This window comes from Temnothorax nylanderi, unplaced genomic scaffold (genome assembly GCF_030848795.1).
Source record: "Temnothorax nylanderi isolate EJ_2023f unplaced genomic scaffold, tnyl_v1.0 TNYL_tig0044_pilon, whole genome shotgun sequence".
NCBI classification, from domain to species: domain Eukaryota; kingdom Metazoa; phylum Arthropoda; class Insecta; order Hymenoptera; family Formicidae; genus Temnothorax; species Temnothorax nylanderi.
In genome coordinates, this window is record NW_027249106.1 from 143,843 (window position 1) to 160,478 (window position 16,636).

Genomic DNA, 16,636 nt, shown 5'->3' on the forward strand with positions numbered 1-16,636 from the left:
AAGTAGGGTATATTGTAAATGTAAAGCAATAATTAAAATTGATTGATGAGTTTGCAACGTTGTTTATACACATATATATTTACATACATAAAAATTACTGTGAAAAGTCATAGCTGTATTTGTGTAATATTATATTTTTTTATGAAAATGTCTTATTGCTGATACATTGCTTAGATTATTTAAAAATAAGATTTACATGTATGAAAAACGAAAACAGCAGAGTATTTTGAGTAAAAGTATATAATGCAAGGTTTATTTTCTAGAAATATTCATATGAAACCGAGAAGCACAATTTTTATCTATCATGCGATATGTAATCAAGTGTTTTGACACTTTCAAGTTGTAAAGTAACATATTGAATTATATTTTATGATCAATGTGAAAGAAATTCGTCGCATTGGTCGCATTGATCCAACAATACATAGGTTAGGTTAGGTTACATCACAAGCAGACTTTTTCGAATAACACAATTCTTCATTCCTCATTTCGTGTAATTCGCATTTATGTAGTGGAAGAGAAATACTAAGAAAAATAGTGCAACTCCCAGGATGTTGCAGAATATAGCTAATTGTACGTCTGTAATCATCTGTAAGGCAAACAGTCCATTTTAGATGTTTCAAGTTATATCTATACTTGATTATATCATTATGATATATCTGAGAATGTTTTCATTAATATAATATTCGTACAATTTAAAGCACCAAACGTATTTAATTACCTTAAAGCTGTCAAGTTGCCGCTTCTTATTGTTTTTGTAAGATTTTCAGTAAAAAGATGACGTATGCAAAGGCAGAGGCAGAGGCAGAGCTGCAGAGGTCTGTGGAGATATTGGAGTATATACTATATACCCATATGTATGTACATTCAGCGACCTCCAGTTTATCGCATCTAGTACTATCAGAGCCACTATTGGTCACTATTTCCAACGTTTGTTAACTCGAAATTCTAACCGACCGTTAACTTTTCAGACTACCTATCCAACTTCTACGCGACACACCTATTACCTATTGTTGGTTGGCGATAATGACATCAACGACGCACGATTGCGAGTGACGCTCACGTTCACACATATTGATCATTCTCTTTTACGTTATAAAATATATAAGTTCTCGTTATACGATATATAAGTATTTTCTAAAAAGAAAAGAGAAAAATCCTTTAATTGCAGTCAAGGTACGGTTCGAGTCTCTGCTAAGTGGGGTTCGAGTCTCAGCTAATTGCAAGTAGAGTTCAGTGGAGTTTCAATTTTGTCGCTATTGTCGTCAAGCAAATTTGTTTTTTTTTTATTTTTTTATTAAAGAGTTAATATTTTTATAAAAATCTGCTGTGTATTACATAAATATAATAAAAATCGCTTATTATTTATCTCTTTACGGTATACATAAATAACTTGATTTAGAATTTATAATAACTTTGGTTGTCGTTTTAAAGTTGAAAGATCTAATATTCTACTAGGACAAGTGGTTCCAGATGTTTGTACAAGAGGATATCGACGTAGCGCAGGACTATTGTTTACAGCCGCCAGTCTAAAATCGTGTTTAGATGAGGCTTTGTCAAATATTTGTTCAGTACCTAGAAAATAAATAAATATAGGTTACAACGTTACATGTGTTATATGTCAGCGAGTAATCCTCATAATAGCCCGAGACAAATTTATAAATGTATAAATTTTATATCACTTTTACACGCACGCACGCACGCGCACACATTTTGCTACTTAATTCCGTTTAAGTGAATTACATACACTAGTATCATCTCATTGCTCGATATACTCACTCTCTGCTTGAACATTATTCTTTCCTGGGAGAAGTTGATATCTTTCTAAATAACGCATTGTAGCTAATGACATATTGGTCCCTTGCATATTGCTGAGCATAAGATGTTTCAACGAAGATGATTCTTGTTTATGCCACGCTATATCGGCCAGTTGCTCGTCACTTAAATACTTTAATGCCAACGCTTTCATATGCATACTCGTATTTGTTTCGTTTACAACGCTAGTGGCGTGTGTCATATTTGCTTGATGATCCAAACGGGGATAAAAAGATGAATCAAAGTCTAACCTTCAAAGAAAATCAATTATATATAATGCCCTTATCATTAATATTATTACCATCATCGTCATATATAGTAATGTGGCCAGTAAATGAGGGGAAAAAAAAACAATAACAGCCTTTTTCATGCATCGCAAAGTATACACAACAATAAAACTTCTTATATACATATGCATTAGACGAGTTAATGAGTTACAGTACAACTCAGTAGCTCATTGTATTTGCATTGGACATTATTGTCGTCTCGTTAATGGCAACTTGTTACAAGTTTTTGTTTCAAGAAAAATAATTCGCAGATTTGAATCGATAGATTTAATTCTATTTAATTTAAAATAAAAATTAATATTAAGATACATACGTCTTGTTACCATTGGACTCCCTGTGCTCATTGTTTTCAGTTAGACTAATCCCAAGTCTCCGAAGTTGTTCCAAAGTGGCCGCTTTAACAGTGTTCAAAGCCGTTCTAGTTTCCGTTCTATCATTTTCTTGTTCAACGTTGCGTGCTGTTTTATCATGATTTAGATCTTTATCGCTTGCAACACCAGAATTTTGTAAAATTTCATTAACTTGTCCCAAAACATTGTTGTAGAAGGTCCAACCTATTTTTGAAGTATGCCTCAACTTATCACTCTCATCGTCACTCGTATACTCCTGCATCTCAACGTGAATACTTGGTTCGGGAGTTGGTGGAGGTCTCTCGAGTATCTTAAGATCACCTCCGCTCAAAATCATGCTATCACCTACGTCTTTAATTTGTCTAACCGTAGCACCGTACTCTTTGTTTCTATGATTATGATAGTAGTCCGTTGCTGGTGAATGCACGTCACGTAAAGAATGTTGATCAATGTTTGTCTCATAGCTCTTTTTCCCGTCTATCGTAACGTAATCGTTTGTTTGTTCGACAAGCGCTTTACTGCAATTTGCGTTCGCGATAGGACTGCAATCTACGTTCATAGATGTGTTTGACATTTTCTTCGCATTCCGCACTCGGTTATCCACGTTATCGTCTTTCCCTATATATATTCCTTTGTGCGTTTTCTCCCTATTTAAATCAGTAGACAGATGTTGATACATTTTTGAAGATTCTTTGACGGACTTTGAAGAACTCGCGTTGAAATTACTACTTTGCTGTTGCAAGCTAGAGGACAAATAACTCTCCGAATCTTCGACTATATTCTCTAATTGCGCTGCTCCAGGCTTGCGCGTAAATGTATTCTTATATCTATTAACAGGCTCTGCTGTATCATGTATATTTACGGTATTTGTTCTATTAATATTGTTACCCTCTCTGTGAGCTTCAAGATTCTTCTCACATATTTCAGAATCTATCAGAAACGGGCTGTTTTGCACGGTAAATTCGAAACTTGTCATAACGCCGATCGAAACCTTTTGTTCCATAAAAGCCTTTGCGGATTGCTGTTCCAACAACGCTGTTTCTACTTTATTATTATTATTATTATTTTTACCAAAGTTTTCTAGATCTTGCTTCTCTACAACAGACGTACTCTGCGAGGCGACATTTTTCTTTATACCTCGATTATGAGACTGCGCGAGGGAAGAAGCAAGGGCAGGGTCATAACAATTTATCGGGTATCTGAATACTTGATTTGCAAGAGGTTGCGAACACAAGCACATTGATTTGTTTCTAAAATTTTCTTCCTGCAATCTTACTAGTCTATCTACCTGGAGTTGTAAATTTTTGATCTGTTCATTTTGACTATTTACAAGCTGCAACAAGGTTTTCACTGTTTCGTTATTTTCCACGTTGCAATTTAAATAGCTAGGTATATGAAATTGTTGATATCCAGTGGTCTGAAAATGTTGAGATTTTTTCAAAGTATCCGAAATAGTATCGCTAGATAATCCCATAGGATGATCAATTACGCCGAGAGTTGTTTTTTGTACAGAATCGGAAGACAAGGGTCTCTTGTTCGAAGATAAACGAGTCTGATTTTCGAGCTTATAAGAATCCCTGGTATTAGAACATTTAAACTTTACACTTTTCTCATACATTCTATCATTCTTATTAGCACTTGGCAATTTGTCATGCTTATCACTAGTTTCTGTTCGCTCTCGTCGCTTTTGTGCAGAAGCCTGATTTTGTAATCCCGATGGCGACGCACAATTATAGCTATAAGAGTTGTTACACAATGGGAAAGCATGCGTCGTACTTGCACAACTATTCTCTCCAGAGTATTTCTGTTCCTTCCACGCCGCGTAAGAGTTGGGATTGCATGAAATAGGATTACTGACTTGCATAGTAGTATTGTCAGAGACTCGCACCAATCTCGCCGATCTTGCTGGCGACGACGCGGCACTTGCATCGTTTGGATTTCTCGTTATGGGCTTTTCGAGGATCAAAGAGATCTCTGGCACAGTCGGCGCTACAAAGCACTGTAAATTGTCTGAAATTATTTCTGCAATACTTTTTGGTATGTTGTATGTAGCTAAACTACACAAGATAAACAAGATAAACAAGATGAAACGATAGACAAAAGATTTGACAGAGGTAATTTGAAGAAGCAACTTACATCGCGTTTAGTTATAGGTTTCGGTACGACTCTTGGTTCAAATTCCTCTTCGCCATCGTAAGGCTGATAATGCATGTCGAAAAGTTAGCTATTATTATAGGGTTCACTCTAACGAGGTGGTGGAATGTTGAATGTTGAATGTTGAATGCCTACTCGAGTTATATTTTTTACAATTTACAATATTCTGGATAACGTAATAATGTAGATTGTAGAACGTAGATGGTAATATGTACAAAATGGGCAGTAGGGCAGTAGGCTGACCTGGCTGAGTAGGCTCTTTAGCGTCACACACAGACTCGAGATTCGAAACACGAAACACGAACGCTTGCAAAGATGTACAAAATATAATTATCATTCCATTTCCATGCGAGTCAGAACTCAGGATCACATTGACAAATGTCAGCTTTTGACAATGACAATTCAAAATGCTTCGAAACCGATGGAAAAGAGTGGTTTCACTTTCATACGTTTAACCTAACCTAACCGTCGTAGTTGCCCGTTGCCCTTGTCTCTAGAGCAACGCTGTCCTTTTTGAGTGTAAGAAAGGTGTAGAGGGTGTAGAGAGTGTATTCGGCTCGAGCAAATTTCGACACCGTTTAGGCAATTTTTGATTGGTGGCTTGATTCGCCATTTTGGACCATCGCAACTACGAGGGAAACTTAAATTATTATCAATAAATATATTGACGAGAAACAAAAGACAAACAGTGATTAAACGACAGCTATAGGTGTCTTAATTTGCGAGCGAGAGGCGAGAGGAGTTAAATTTCTATTATAATTACGATCGCTTACTGGCTTACTCGATTCGATCGGGGTACCGGGTACCGGGTATGTACGTGGGTAAATTCGAAATCGATAAATTCGAAAGTGGCATATATGTTAACTATACGTTAAACGTTAAGCTAGGAACGACGAAAAACTAAGAAATTTAAGCTATTGATGAATTGATGATAATCGCGAAAGAGAATTAATATCCCGCATATCCCGTATATGAAATCAAGTAGAAAAGAAACGTGACGTGGGAAATGACCAATGACGTAATCGGGCAATCGCATCGATACTCCCTCACTGGCTCACACTATCGTTCGACGTTCACCCGTGCCCTGTGCTGGATTGGTCAGGTTGGTGTTGGTCGGTGTCGGTGCTCGTCACTCGTGCACCCGTGTCCTCGTGTGCTCGTGTGCTCGCACCGACACCATTGCACCCATTGCACCATATTCGCCCCGGCCCCCGGCCCCCGGCCCGACCGCGACGCCCGTTCCGTTTTCCGTTGCCCGTTGATCGTGTTGCGCGCGCGTTTCGTTTCGGTTGCGAGTCGCGAGTCGCGATTCGCGAATCGCGATACTCGCCGCGCGTACTCGCGACGCGATCAGTCGATCAGTGGATCGGATCGGTCATCGGTCATCACTCATCAGTCGCAATCAGTCGTGGTTTATCGTGGTTTATCGGTCAGGCCGGTAAAGTGTTACGTACGTATACGTATATACCATACGTACGGAGAGTGATGCGAGCCGCGAGCCGCCGCGAGCTTACAATTAGTGGAGCCTAGTCGCCACTCGCCACTCGCCACTCGCCACCCCAAGCGGCCCAAACCCCAACGTCCGCGTCGTCTCGTACAGCGCGCGACCACAAGTACTTATCACAGTTTTTTTTATCTTTACGGACGTTTCGTTCTAGTCTGAACGAGGATTCGAACGCGCAGACGACAGAAAGAGAGAAAGAGAGAAATAGAGAAAAAGAGAAAGAGAGGAGCGAAACATGGCAGAGAAAATGTACTACCCCAATTCGGAGCTCGCGAGGGAGGCGCACTGCAGTAGCATGGAACAGTACAAGCGAATGCACGAGAGGTGAGTAGGAACATGAAATTTCGACGCCTTACGCCTACGCCCTACGCCCTACGCCCTACGCCAGAGAGAGAGAGAGAGAGAGAGAGAGAGAGAGAGAGAGAGAGAGAGAGAGAGAACTGTCATCGCACAAACTGTCGCTCTCGGAACATAAGTCTTTGACGCGAATACGTTTACGAGATGCAAAAGGATTAATAGAATAAATAAGCGATAGAGATGCAAAGGTACCTACATGTTTCCTCTTTAGCTCGCTAGTCGGATTGGTATTTAAAGGGGATGTTTACTTACCGATATTGACCTTTAACGGTCAGTGCAACGGGGTTGTTACTCTCTCTCTCTCTCTCTCTCTCTCTCTCTCTCTCTCTCTCTCTCTCTCTCTCTCTCTCTCCCTCTCTCTCTCTCTCTCTCTCTCTCTCTCTCTCTCTCTCTCTCTCTCTCTCTCTCTCCCTCCCTCTCCCTCTCTCTCCTTCAGAAAAAGAATATCGCGTTTTTAGATGGGCATTGAGATTATTTGAGATTCGGGCATTGAGATTCATCTAGCCTTAATACCTTGCACAAACGTACATACGTACGACACGAATAGAAGCGCGATATCGATCCCGTAGGGGTGGGACAAATTTCTCCGTGAAGAAAAGAGCGCTCCTCGCTCCTCCGCGGCGCGGGTGCGGGCGCGGGCGCGGGCGCGGGCGCGGGCAGCTAGAAATGTATAGCGGGAAGTATATATGTATATGTTATGTGTATATCGCCGTTATACTCTCCAACTACTTTCTCCAACTTAACACGGTGCGATCTATGTATTTATTTCATTCGCAATGTGTATTCCACCGGAGGGGCACTGCGAACTTGTCCAATTAATGCGGAAACGGCAATAATAATGTGCACAATTCGCGGGTGCACCGAACGTGCATAAATTTGTAAATAAAGTAGAATGAAGAATCGCCGCGTTACGTAAGAAAAGAGAAATGAATCGATTCGTTAAACGTTTAACACAAGAATGGTTTAACAATTTAAGTTTTTAAGTTTAACGATGAAGAGAAGCGTGTAATATAGCTCCAATTGACGTATCGAGACTCGTAACTTTCTCTTTCCCCAGATCTATTAAGGACCCGACGCAGTTCTGGGGAGAAATCGCTAAACAATTTTATTGGGAAACGCCAGCGATAGAGGACAAGTTCTTCTCGTACAATTTCGATCTGAGCAAAGGTGACATTTTCATAAGGTGGATGGAGGGAGCATCGACAAATATAAGCTTCAATCTACTCGATAAGAACGTCAAGAGCGGAAATGGCGATAAAATTGCATTTTACTGGTAAGACTAGTAAGAGGACGAGTAATGAATTGTGTGTAATCGTTGAGGAGTCATTAAGGAGTAAGTTGATAAGACAAAGCGCGATTCGGCGATTCGAATTCGCGACGTCGAATATCTGATGAATCGACAATTCGAGAGATACCGAGCGCGGATCGCCGCGGTTCGAACACGTTCGACACGTCGACGTCCGACACGCGCGGTTCATTTCCATCTAAAGTATACATATATCCTCGAATAGTAGATGCAAGTCATTGGAACGTTGAGCTTGCGTCGCTTACGCAAAATGATATATTTCATTGTTAAATATGCGATATATCTCCACCTCGCGCGTTATCGTTTCTACATCTACCATCTACTTCATCGTTAACGCGCCCGGTCGCGTCGCCACTTTTAACCGCGCGAATGAGACTTATTTCGCGAGAATCTCTCTCTACGCTCTTTGCTCGCTATATATTTGCGAGAGAGAGAGAGAGAGAGAGAGAGAGAGAGAGAGAGAGAGAGAGAGAGAGAGAGAGAGAGACGCGAGCGAAAAGAATTATCATGAATTTCGCGATATCACGCTTCATACATATTTGATTCCCGGCCTACCTACGCTGGATTCCGGCCGGATTATCGTTCAGTAATCAGTGTTCACCATCGATTACCATCGATAATGTAACAACGTTAGACTGGAATCGCATTTCGGACAATTCGAGCTTTCAGAGTCGTATCTCTTTTCGCTTAATCATCAACGATCGTCGATGCAATTCAGAATATTCTGATGCAATTATGTGACATTTTGTCGCGCATGTGACAGAATACGCGACGTCGACCGTCGACCGTCGACCTGCGTCGACCGTCGACCGCATCAGACGATCACGGACCATGTCCATCTATTTGGTATTTGCCGAAAAACTCGACACATGGCCTACACATGGCCTGCGTGCGTCTCCATTGGCCAGCGAGGCATCGCGCGCGATCGCGTCATTGGTTGCGTCACAGCGACAGCACGACCAGCACGACTGAGGACCGAGCTGACTCGCAGACTGAGCACGATTCGATCACGCGATTCGCACTGAAAATTTTGCCGCGAGGGCATGCGAGCCGCGAGAATTTCCTTCTTGGCGTCGGCATCGTCGGCAACCGTTCGATATAGATATAGATATAGATATCTAAGATACCCGAGCAAAGTCTCCTTTTCCTCGCGAATATCGCGAATATCGCGAATATGCAAGCGCGATGCGAGCGATTTGAGCGTAAATCCGATCGATCGCCAAGAGATATGAGAGCAAGATTATATAGACATTATAGACGGACGGGACTGTCAGAGAGAGAGAGAGAGAAATATCATAAAAATGCATTCAAATTCAAATATTCGCCGAGCGCAAATCACGAATGCTAAGATTGCCAAGTACAAGATGGTATATGTTAATGTTAATGTTAATGACAATGACTTGGACGGTATATGAATTAACACCGTCTAACCCTGAGTTTAGAGAGGAGATTGAGAGATGAAGGTCATTTTCAGATGCGGCGCGCTCTCCTCAGCGACCTCACGTAACGTGTAACGTCGCTGAAGGATAATAATATATATCCTTCAGCGCATAAGACTGATGAGAGACTATAACAATAAGCTCTAGTTCATCTCACGCTCGTAGCTCTTAGCTCTTAGCTCTTAGCGTATATCCTATTTCTATTACGTACGAGACTTTACACGACGTAACTTTCTCTATTCACAATCAGTATAGCGACCGAGGCGATGTGATTGAAAAGTCTCGTTTCATCGGTCGATTTACGATGTCATCAAGCTAGGCGCAAGCTTGTCAAGCTTGTTTTGACCTTCCATAATGTAGTCCATTCTACGACAATTCTTATTGTTAATTTAGCATTAGCATGTTATACGCTTATTGACGTAAGACTTTTCAAAATGCGCAAATGTATGCGCGCGGTCTCTCTCTCTCTTCGAGCACATTTCCAAGCTTGACCTTTCTCATATGACATATATAGTTAAGGTATCCCTCGAAATCTTTTAGATACGCATAGTAGGATACTTGAAATTGAGGGAAAATAAAACTAATGACTCGCTTTAGACTGCTCCAAACGATTCAGATCTAATGCATATGTATGCATATATACGTATGTACAGGTAAATGCGCGTGACATATATACACGTAAGTATGTTTATGTATTTATATTCATTGCTGCGTGTTTTCCCTCGCGTTACGCGACTTGGCGCTTGTGTGACCGCGCGAATAGAATGTAATTTTGATACTTTTCGTCTTCTTTCGAATGTCGAGTCGAATGAAAAATTTTATCGTTAGATTTTATCATTTACTACAATACTATTCATTGTGCTATCCACCCAGGGAAGGAAACGATCCGGAAGATTATTCGCGACTGACGTATAGAAAGTTGCTCGAGGAGACGTGCAGGTTTGCGAATGTTCTCAAGTCGAAGGGTGTCTCCAACGGTGACAAAGTGGTGATTTACATGCCGATGATCTTGGAGCTACCGATCGCCATGCTGGCTTGCACGAGGATAGGGGCGGTTCACAGCGTGGTGGTAAGTAAATACCAATATAGGCCAACGCCGCGCCGGGAGTTTGTCTTCCCGCGGGTAAAGTCAGGAGGAGAAAAACAATAAGGACACACGGTATATGATAATACGATTGCAGTTCGCAGGATATTCATCTGACTCGTTGGCGGACCGTATCCTCGATTCCAAGGCCAAAGTTCTCATCACTGCGGATGGCGTGTGGAGAGGCGAGAAGTTGCTTCTGTTGAAAAATATCTGCGACGAAGCTGCGGATAAGGTCACGAAGCATGGCCATCGACTCGAAAGCTGCATCGTCGTCGCGCATCTGAGAAGACTCAACAATCCACAGGGTAAGACGAAGGGAGTGAACGGCACTAGCAACGGTACGGCCATGGAGATGGCCAATGTTTCTTGGGACGACGATCGAGATGTTTGGTGGCACGACGAGATGGAGGACGCAGAAGCGAGCTGTTATCCAGTTTGGATGGCCGCTGAGGATCCACTGTTTATCCTTTATACGAGGTACGTGTTCCTTTTGTTTGTCATCACAATCGTGTACCTATCGCAGTCGAGGCCAAATAGAAAATAGAGTCGATAACGAATAGCGCCTTTCTCCAAGATGCATGGCGTAGCTCTCCCCCTCTCTCCCCTCAATTCGTTCTCGCTCAAACGATTATTTTAAATGCTTTCCCGCGTCCACATAGCGGCTCTACTGGAAAACCGAAGGGTGTTCTCCATACCACTGCGGGATATTTGATCTATGCGGCAACAACTTTCAAATATGTTTTCGACTATCATCCAGGCGATATTTATTGGTGTACCGCCGATTGTGGCTGGATCACAGGACACACTTACGTGGTTTACGGCCCGTTGGCGAATGGCGCAACATCTGTCATAGTACGTATGCCATTTCCTACATTCTCTTACGTATATATCGTTCGTCACTTTCGGCCTTTTCACTCTCGGCAATTCGCACTTGACAGTTCGAGGGTACACCCTTCTATCCGGAAAATGATCGATACTGGTCCATTATCGACAAGTACAAGGTCACGCAATTTTATACGGCGCCAACGGCTATCAGATCACTAATGAAATTTGGCGATCATCTTGTCAAGAAGCATAGCTTATCCACGCTTAAGGTAAATCTCGTTGCGCTTATTCATCGATCGGAAAAAAAGAAAAAGAAAAAGAAAAAGAAAAATAATAAAAACGAAAACGAAAGAAATATATGCTTAACATACAGAGAGCCATGCGTGTATGCGTTTCAGGTCCTCGGTTCAGTCGGCGAACCGATCAATACCGAAGCTTGGCTCTGGTTTTATAATCTCGTCGGCCACGGCAAATGCAGCATAGCAGACACTTTCTGGCAAACGGAAACTGGTGGTCATGTAATTACACCGTTGCCTGGTGCTACGCCTATGAAGCCAGGCTCCGCGGTAAAAAACTTTTTTCCATTAAAAAATTCCTGCATGACAAATAATTATTTATTTCTGATGTACAAAACGAATGTGTAGACATTCCCTTTCTTTGGGGTTCTGCCGGAGCTTCTTGACGAGGACGGTCGCGTGATTGAGGGCGAAGGAGAGGGATACCTCGTCTTCCGTCGACCGTGGCCAGGGATGATGCGAACCCTCTACGGCAATCATCAACGTTTTCAAAATACGTACTTTGATCGATTCAATGGATTTTACTGTACGGGAGACGGTAAGCGCGTTGTCTGATCTTTCTTCTGTTTTTTTTCCCCCCTTATTATTTTATTGTTGTATTTCAATTAATGGCACGCATACTACCCGCAAGATTATTTCGCTAGAGGATTTCGATATTTCGTTCCAACGTATTTGGCATCTTTACCAAGTTCCTCTTCGATCCTCAATATTTGATTATACTTGCCCATTCTATCACTCCTGCAATTATGGGCAATATTAGACATGGGCTGCGGTCCACTTGACGCTACAAATGTTTCGAAGCATTCCTCTTCTCCTTTCTTTCAATGAAGAAAGAAGGAGAAGAAAAACGCATGCTTCAAAGCATTTGTAGCGTCAAGCGGGCCCGCAGCCATGGTTAAATGGATATGATTTTTACGTATCGTATATATAATCCGGTCGATCGTTATTAGACGAGAATAAGCTCGAGTAAAAAATTAGCGACGATGAAATGAATTAGCATTCGATTTGAGATTGAACATATCACTTTCGACGACATATTTGCCCGCATCCTCTCTGTTACCTGCAAGGTGCTCCGGCTTTGAATTGGCCGGTGGAAAGTCCAACCGCCAAATCTGCGATGAAATTGTCTTCTGTCTCGCCGTGGCTCGTGCTCACGATATAACCCCAATTGTTGATTCTTGCCATTTTCGCGCAATTAATGACCTCTGTCACAGTGCCGATCTGTGATAGTCTTAGTATGAGACAGTTTGCTACATTTCTGACCATTGCTTCTTCGATCCTCTCGACATTCATCGCGGTGAGATCGTCGCTGACTACTTGAATCCCTTGGTGAACGATCGTTAGCCAACCTTCCCAGTCCTCTTGATCAAAAGGATCTTCGATCGAAACTATCGTTGGGAATTTCGAGATATACTTAAGATATTGGTCCCGTAAAGCCTCGGCCCCCAAATAATTATTGGGCTCGGAATCCTTCGTCTTGAACGCTAAGTCGTATCCTCCTATGTGTGAATGTAAATGCAGATTTTCTTTAGGATATGCCTGTAAGATAATTGTATGTGGAAGGAGGAAGATAATTTATGTATAGCGCGAGACCTTCTTTATAAAAAGAGCTCGCTGCCATATCCAGCGCTATTTTAATTCTGCCTTCGTAACCAGCGTCTCTAATGGATGCGTCTAAAAGGGTCAAAGCGGCTTCGTCGTTCTCCAAATTAGGAGCGAAGGCTCCATCGTCACTAGTCGGAAGTGGGCCCCGTATTTGTTTAGCATCGATGATTTTTCTCTCTAGCACTCGATACATTTCGGTGGCCATTTTTATGGCGTCGGCGAAACTCTCGGCACCTGCGTCACGCATGAAAAACACAAGAAACTCTGGCCGGATATTTCGAAAGTTTAATCATTAGAGATCCATATGTATTCAGCTTTGCATGTACATACATACATACATGTAAGTATGCACGCATACACACACCTACGGGTAATATCGCAAATTCTTGACACGATAAATTATTGCCAGCATATCGTCCCCCGTTGATCATGGTAAAACTTGGTACAGGTATGCACAATTTATTGTTTTCGGCCAATTCGGCAATGTATCTAAAATAGTATATAAAAGACCGAGAATAAGTGATCGTAATAAAAGGATTCTTTGCAGAGTCGATCCTGGAATCCCAGGTGAATTTAGCTGTATATATGGTCTTATATGGAATAAAATGACGATGGTATCACTATACCTGTATACCGGGAGACCCTTCCTAGCGGCGCCAGCTTTGCAACAGGCTACAGAGACCCCGAGGATAGCGTTAACGCCAAGTCTCGATTTATTCTCCGTACCATCCAACTTGTTTAGCAAACCGTCTATCTCCATTTGTTGACAAACTTCTAGCCTTGACTTTATCAGTTGAGGAGCAATCACGTTGTTAACGGTATCGACAACTTTAAATACCGAGCGACCGTGATAAGCCGCCGCGTTCTCATCTCTGATTTCGCGCGCTTGATTCGGATTGAGCAACACGGTAGAGGGTACTGACGATCTGAATAAACCGACATCGGTGATCACATCGACTTCCAACGTCGGTTCGCCCCTGCTGTCGAATATCTGACGAGCTTTGATCTTTCGAAGTGCCATTTTATATATTTGAAATTTTTATAATCGCTTTATCGTTGCGGATTAAATTGGACGTTTGCTTTACGCGGATTTCGTAAACGCATATCGATCCTACGATTTGGCTACATAATCTAACAATTTTGACCAGAGTTACGTGCGCGTTTAGGTTCGACATTCGACTTGGACTGTCAGTCAGACTAATCAGAGTCGACTGTCTAATATCTAATAGTGATAGTAAAGTAAGACATGACGGATTGTTTGTAGCCTAATTCAGATCAGAGTTTAGGAATTAGGTTAGGCCAAGTTATTCGAGATATATTCCCTATCACGTTCCCTACTGTTAAATGCTCCATTCCAATTCTATTCATATATCTCCAGGGGAATGGAATTCGATCCTTATTCTCCCTTCGTCTCTCATTTAAAATTAAGATTTTATTTTTGCAAACTTATTTAACTTTCAATTGCGATCGATTGCGATCGATTGCGATCAGTCATATGAAAATTATGTAATTACATCTTTCTTTTGATTAATGATTTTAGGTGCGAGACGCGACGCAGATGGATATTTGTGGGTAACTGGCCGTATCGACGATATGCTGAACGTTTCCGGTCATCTAATGTCAACGGCTGAAGTGGAAAGTGTGTTGGCGGAACATTCCTCGGTAGCCGAGGCTGCAGTAGTCAGCAAATCGCATCCTGTTAAAGGTCAATGTCTATATTGTTTCATTACTCCAACCGCGGGGACGACATTCGATGAAAAATTGCAAGGCGAGCTTAAAAGGAAAGGTGAGTTTCATTCGACTCGATTGACTAAACTTATGCCCTATTTAATATGCGATTAATACGTGTAAAATTAATATGATTTGAGCAGTACGTGAAAGGATTGGCCCATTCGCTCAACCGGACGCCATCCAACATGCCCCGGCTCTACCGAAAACTAGATCCGGCAAGATTATGAGACGTATGTTGAGAAAAATCGCTGCGGGCGACAGGAATATCGGAGACACGTCAACATTGGCCGATGAAACTGTTATTCAACTTCTATTTGAGTTAAGGCCATGCGTTTAAGTCATGCATTTCTTGCTTATCATAGGAAAAATATGAAAGTATCTTGAGAGAATTTTTCGCGATTGATGAATGTCGGAAACATATCGCACGATTTCCGGATAATTTTATATAGATAAAAGAGTAATAGATTGCACATTGAATTCGATATATATATATATATATATATATATATATGTATTCGCACAATATCAGAGACGCATACTTTTCAAAATCTTATCGCATATTCAGTCATTAATTTGACAACGTTACGAACAATGTTACGAACGTACAAAATGTATTATATAAAACGATATTGTTGTCCTCTCGTCAATCGAATCGAATTGATATCGTCATTCAAGATTTTAAAGTGAGTCAAAATGTAAGTTATTTTTTAGGTATGTCTCTCTCTTTTATTTTCGACTCGACCACTTGATCTGGAATAGATCAAAAGGGACATATCGAAGGAGTAGATTGTTAATATAATTAAATTAATTAAATTATTGGTCGCTCTCCTCAAAGAGGTGCCGCGGCTGCGCGATACATATCCTACATAAGCATCGCCAGTAAGATAGCCTAAGGGTCCTTTTGTTAAGTCCAAGGTTAAGTTTGAAATTAATCGCAAGAGGAAAAACGCTCAATACAGGTAAATTGTAATAAAAATAGCACGATAGCAGAACGCTGGTTGCACAATTACTAACAACTGTTATTTAATTTAACGGACGAATGTAGTGCATAGCTGGGCGATGTGTACGCGTTATTGCTGATCCATCATTACTATATAATGTAATGCAAAAAGGAAATTTTGCTTTCTGCTATTTGATGTGTACATATATATACAAATACATATATATAAAAACTAAAAACACGTTAAAACTGCTTGTATACGCATATACACAGGGTGGCTCTCTATCACTTTTACGTATGTATATTTCGTTTTAATGACATGTTCTTTGATGAGCTTGAAACGCTCAGAGAGGGATGAGTCGTGTCTCGTCGTTTCTGCTACTTAAAGAATAAGCGATTAAAGAGAGGATATACAGATGTATGTACTTATGAATGAAAGTTGCCTCGTAATGCCTCGTATTCCTTCGGGAGTTACGTCACATACATATCATTCCTTGTGGAACAAAACAACTTTAGGTGTGATAATAAGTGTACATGTATTGTATTGTATGTAGATATAAAACACAAGCGTTATATATGTAAGAGACAGATATATGTATGGCCATCTATATATATATATATATATATATATATATATACTACACCAAAGAGTATATACGCGTGTATTATAATTACGATTGTTCTGTTAAACATTGAAGAGTATTGTACCATTCTTTCTCATCCTTTTCGCCCCTTGTAGAAAAGTGTTAAAAAAAAAAAAAATAATTATTTTAATTACTTTGTTGTATTTCTTATCTATGTGTATATAGTGTGAGGACTGGCGAGAATCGATTCGCACAATGGGTGGTGGAAGTTTCCGTAGAAGGCCAATACGCGTGACGTTATCGCGTTAGTAGGAACTGTAGGAAGCCATCTGATCTGAGGCCATTCTGGCCATTACACG

General features: G+C 41.0%; 4 protein-coding genes across 4 annotated transcripts; 1 reads left to right on the forward strand and 3 right to left on the reverse strand.

Annotated features, from left to right (window-relative positions):
• Positions 1-46: 46 nt before the first annotated feature.
• On the reverse strand, positions 47-586 carry LOC139771755 (dolichyl-diphosphooligosaccharide--protein glycosyltransferase subunit 4). Its single transcript, XM_071704759.1, has one exon. It carries the CDS (start codon positions 584-586, stop codon positions 482-484), a length of 105 nt encoding a protein of 34 aa, XP_071560860.1. The 3' UTR covers positions 47-481.
• A 1,329-nt stretch (positions 587-1,915) lies between these two features.
• Positions 1,916-5,638, reverse strand: LOC139771751 (uncharacterized). Its single transcript, XM_071704754.1, has 3 exons — positions 4,586-5,638; positions 2,413-4,448; positions 1,916-2,058 (listed from the first exon to the last, which is right to left on the reverse strand). The coding sequence occupies exons 1-3, from the start codon at positions 4,658-4,660 to the stop codon at positions 2,052-2,054; spliced, it is 2,118 nt and encodes a 705-aa protein (XP_071560855.1). The 5' UTR covers positions 4,661-5,638; the 3' UTR covers positions 1,916-2,051.
• A 142-nt stretch (positions 5,639-5,780) lies between these two features.
• Positions 5,781-16,470, forward strand: Accoas (acetyl coenzyme A synthase). Its single transcript, XM_071704755.1, has 11 exons — positions 5,781-6,053; positions 6,262-6,431; positions 7,522-7,737; positions 10,083-10,278; positions 10,391-10,773; positions 10,956-11,148; positions 11,235-11,390; positions 11,520-11,687; positions 11,766-11,955; positions 14,563-14,808; positions 14,894-16,470. Exons 2-11 carry the CDS (start codon positions 6,343-6,345, stop codon positions 15,088-15,090), a joined length of 2,034 nt encoding a protein of 677 aa, XP_071560856.1. The 5' UTR covers positions 5,781-6,053; positions 6,262-6,342; the 3' UTR covers positions 15,091-16,470.
• Positions 11,714-14,058, reverse strand: LOC139771753 (enolase). The gene is made up of 5 exons (XM_071704756.1): positions 13,649-14,058; positions 13,387-13,511; positions 13,011-13,256; positions 12,478-12,916; positions 11,714-12,155 (listed from the first exon to the last, which is right to left on the reverse strand). Exons 1-5 carry the CDS (start codon positions 14,041-14,043, stop codon positions 12,050-12,052), a joined length of 1,311 nt encoding a protein of 436 aa, XP_071560857.1. The 5' UTR covers positions 14,044-14,058; the 3' UTR covers positions 11,714-12,049.
• Positions 16,471-16,636: the final 166 nt, after the last annotated feature.

Coding starts and splice junctions, on each gene's coding strand:
- LOC139771755 (XM_071704759.1), bottom strand. CDS start 586: ATGATTACAGACGTACAATTAGCTATATTCTGCAACATCCTGGGAGTT.
- LOC139771751 (XM_071704754.1), bottom strand. CDS start 4,660: ATGCATTATCAGCCTTACGATGGCGAAGAGGAATTTGAACCAAGAGTC. Junction 4,449..4,585: donor AACCTATAACTAAACGCGAT/GTAAGTTGCTTC, acceptor GACAATTTACAG/TGCTTTGTAGCGCCGACTGT.
- Accoas (XM_071704755.1), top strand. CDS start 6,343: ATGGCAGAGAAAATGTACTACCCCAATTCGGAGCTCGCGAGGGAGGCG. Junction 10,279..10,390: donor GGGCGGTTCACAGCGTGGTG/GTAAGTAAATAC, acceptor ATACGATTGCAG/TTCGCAGGATATTCATCTGA. Junction 11,688..11,765: donor CTATGAAGCCAGGCTCCGCG/GTAAAAAACTTT, acceptor ACGAATGTGTAG/ACATTCCCTTTCTTTGGGGT.
- LOC139771753 (XM_071704756.1), bottom strand. CDS start 14,043: ATGGCACTTCGAAAGATCAAAGCTCGTCAGATATTCGACAGCAGGGGC. Junction 12,917..13,010: donor GAGCTCTTTTTATAAAGAAG/GTCTCGCGCTAT, acceptor ATTCACACATAG/GAGGATACGACTTAGCGTTC. Junction 12,156..12,477: donor AAAGCCGGAGCACCTTGCAG/GTAACAGAGAGG, acceptor CCATAATTGCAG/GAGTGATAGAATGGGCAAGT.